The 2225-nt window shown below is 44.2% G+C and overlaps 1 protein-coding gene across 1 annotated transcript; it reads right to left on the bottom strand.

Annotated features, from left to right (window-relative positions):
- Positions 1 to 957: 957 nt before the first annotated feature.
- LOC140886448 (uncharacterized) lies at positions 958 to 1971 on the bottom strand. The gene is made up of 2 exons (XM_073293023.1): positions 1235 to 1971; positions 958 to 1093 (listed from the first exon to the last, which is right to left on the bottom strand). The coding sequence occupies exons 1-2, from the start codon at positions 1969 to 1971 to the stop codon at positions 958 to 960; spliced, it is 873 nt and encodes a 290-aa protein (XP_073149124.1).
- Positions 1972 to 2225: the final 254 nt, after the last annotated feature.

Genomic DNA, 2225 nt, shown 5'->3' with positions numbered 1-2225 from the left:
TCTCGAAAGCATTTCCATGCAAATGACAAAGAGGAGGGGGGAGAGGGGGTCACCCTGACGCAGGCCCCTCGCGCCCTTAAAGAGTCCGTAAAGTTGGCCCCCAAATGAAATAGAGAACGAGGTCAAACAAACACACTCCATAATCCAAGAAACAAATACAGGAGGGAAATTAAGGAGCCGGAGAGAATCTCGTAAAAATTCCCAATGAACTGTATCATAGGCTTTTTGTAGATCAATCTTAAGAATACAACGTGGAGAGCCCCTTTTCCTCGCATAGTGTTTCAACATTTCCTGGGCCAAATGAATATTTTCCACTATAGAACGCCCAGGGATAAAGGCTGCCAGCGCCGGGCTTATCAAAGGCTCAATCACCCTTCCCAATCTAGATGCCAAGATCTTTGATATGATCTTATACAATACAGTACAACACGAAATAGGCCTAAAATCAGAGACAGAAGTAGCATGATCAGTCTTAGGGACTAGAGCAATTGACGCATGGTTCCATTGTTTTAAGAGTTTCCCACTCCTGAAAAATTCCGACACCGCAGCAATGACATCCCCACCAACAGTGCCCCAAGATTTCTTAAAGAACGCAGCACCAAAGCCATCAGGCCCCGGGGCTTTGTCATCTTCAATTTTGCCCAATGCACCTCTGATTTCATCCACACTAACCACCCTAGTCAACTCATCCCAACAGGAATCTGGTAGAATGGGCCCAAGGGAAATAATATATTCATCCAAAGCTTCTATATCCGTGGCAACCCCAAGAAGGTTCCTATAATATCCCACAAATTCATCTGCAATCTCATTCGGGTTCACCGAAGTAGAACCATCTCTAAGGGTGAAAGCCACAATCTTATTACGTTTGATGTTCCGCATGATCATACCATGAATGAATTTTGAACATCTATCACTGTGCTTGAGGTACTCGCACTTAGCTTTTTGGGATAGGAATAATCACTCAGCCTCAAGAAGGTACTCCGCCCTCCTCCTCAACTCAACTATACTGTTATCCACCCCATCCCCATTGAGAGCCCTGCTTTGAGCTTCTACAAGCTTCTCATTAGCGATCTTAGCACGGCTCGAAATGTGGCTAAAGTGCATGTCATTGAGTTGCTTAAGGACTCTTTTTATACCATTAATTTTTTTCTTGATGACAAACTGCGCAGTTCCACCCCCTCCATAAAACTAGTTATCTCGAACAATCATCTGAAAGTCTTGATGAATCGTTCACATATTAAAGAATTTGAAGGGGGTAGCCCTATGGCTATGATCTCTGAAGATGGTGATAACGCTGCAAGAGTGATCAGAGAAGACTCTAGGAGCAACAAAATCCACAAAAACATCCAAGTTGGATTCAGTCCAATGGTGGTTAACCATAACTCTATCCAGTTTAGACGATATGGCCAAACTAAACCAGGTGAAGAAACACCCAACATGATTAACATCTGAGAGCTCAAGTCTGGCAATACAGTTCCTAAGGCCTGCCATTTCCCTAGGTGCAACCGGCACACCTCCCATTTTCTCATAAGGGTGCCTAACACAGTTAAAATCACCCATCAGAATCCACGGAAGGTCAATATCATCTCCCCTTCTAAGCAAAAAATCCCAAAGAGGTCTTCTGGCCACCATCGAGTTCCAACCATACACGAAGGTGGCAAGGAAAATCCTATGAGTATGAAGACAGCTGACTGTCACATGTATAAATTGATCAGTCATCTCCAGAAGATCCAAGTGTACCATCTTAGAGTCCCACATGATCAAAATGCGGCTATTAGGACACACATGGAAGTTGTGTAAGAAGGGCATCCCCAGGAACTTAGTGTCCATCATACGATCCAAAAGATTAGGCTTAATCTTGACTTCAAGTAACCCAAGAATACTCAAATTGTGTTTCTTCAACACTCCCTGAGCATTATTCTGTTTGAGGGGCTTGTTGAGGCCCCTCACATTCCAACATGCAATCTTCATGGGTGACGATCGACGACTTTAAGTCGTCGGGCCCTGATTTGTGCATTGTTCAGTAGGAAAGATTTTGCAGTCATATTCGGTAACCAGGTTCTTGGGTTGACCTCAATGTACTCGGTCATGCTAGAGCTGGAGCTCCCCGAGCTGCATCCCTTACTTAATCGCTTGAGATACTTCACTGCTTTCTTGGTGCGCTTGCTTACCACTGTTTCAAAGCCTTCGTTATCACTATCCCCTTCGAAAACTTCAACCACAAT

The sequence above is a fragment of the Henckelia pumila genome, chromosome 3, assembly GCF_033568475.1.
Source record: "Henckelia pumila isolate YLH828 chromosome 3, ASM3356847v2, whole genome shotgun sequence".
Classification (NCBI taxonomy): Eukaryota; Viridiplantae; Streptophyta; class Magnoliopsida; order Lamiales; family Gesneriaceae; genus Henckelia; species Henckelia pumila.
This window is presented reverse-complemented; position numbering and strand designations above follow the sequence as displayed.

What these genes read in the sequence shown, in the direction of transcription:
- LOC140886448 (XM_073293023.1), bottom strand. Translation starts at nt 1,971, where the DNA reads ATGAAGATTGCATGTTGGAATGTGAGGGGCCTCAACAAGCCCCTCAAA. An exon ending in CCCTTCAAATTCTTTAATAT is followed by an intron (nt 1,094 to 1,234) that starts GTGAACGATTCA and finishes CATGCACTTTAG; the next exon opens with CCACATTTCGAGCCGTGCTA.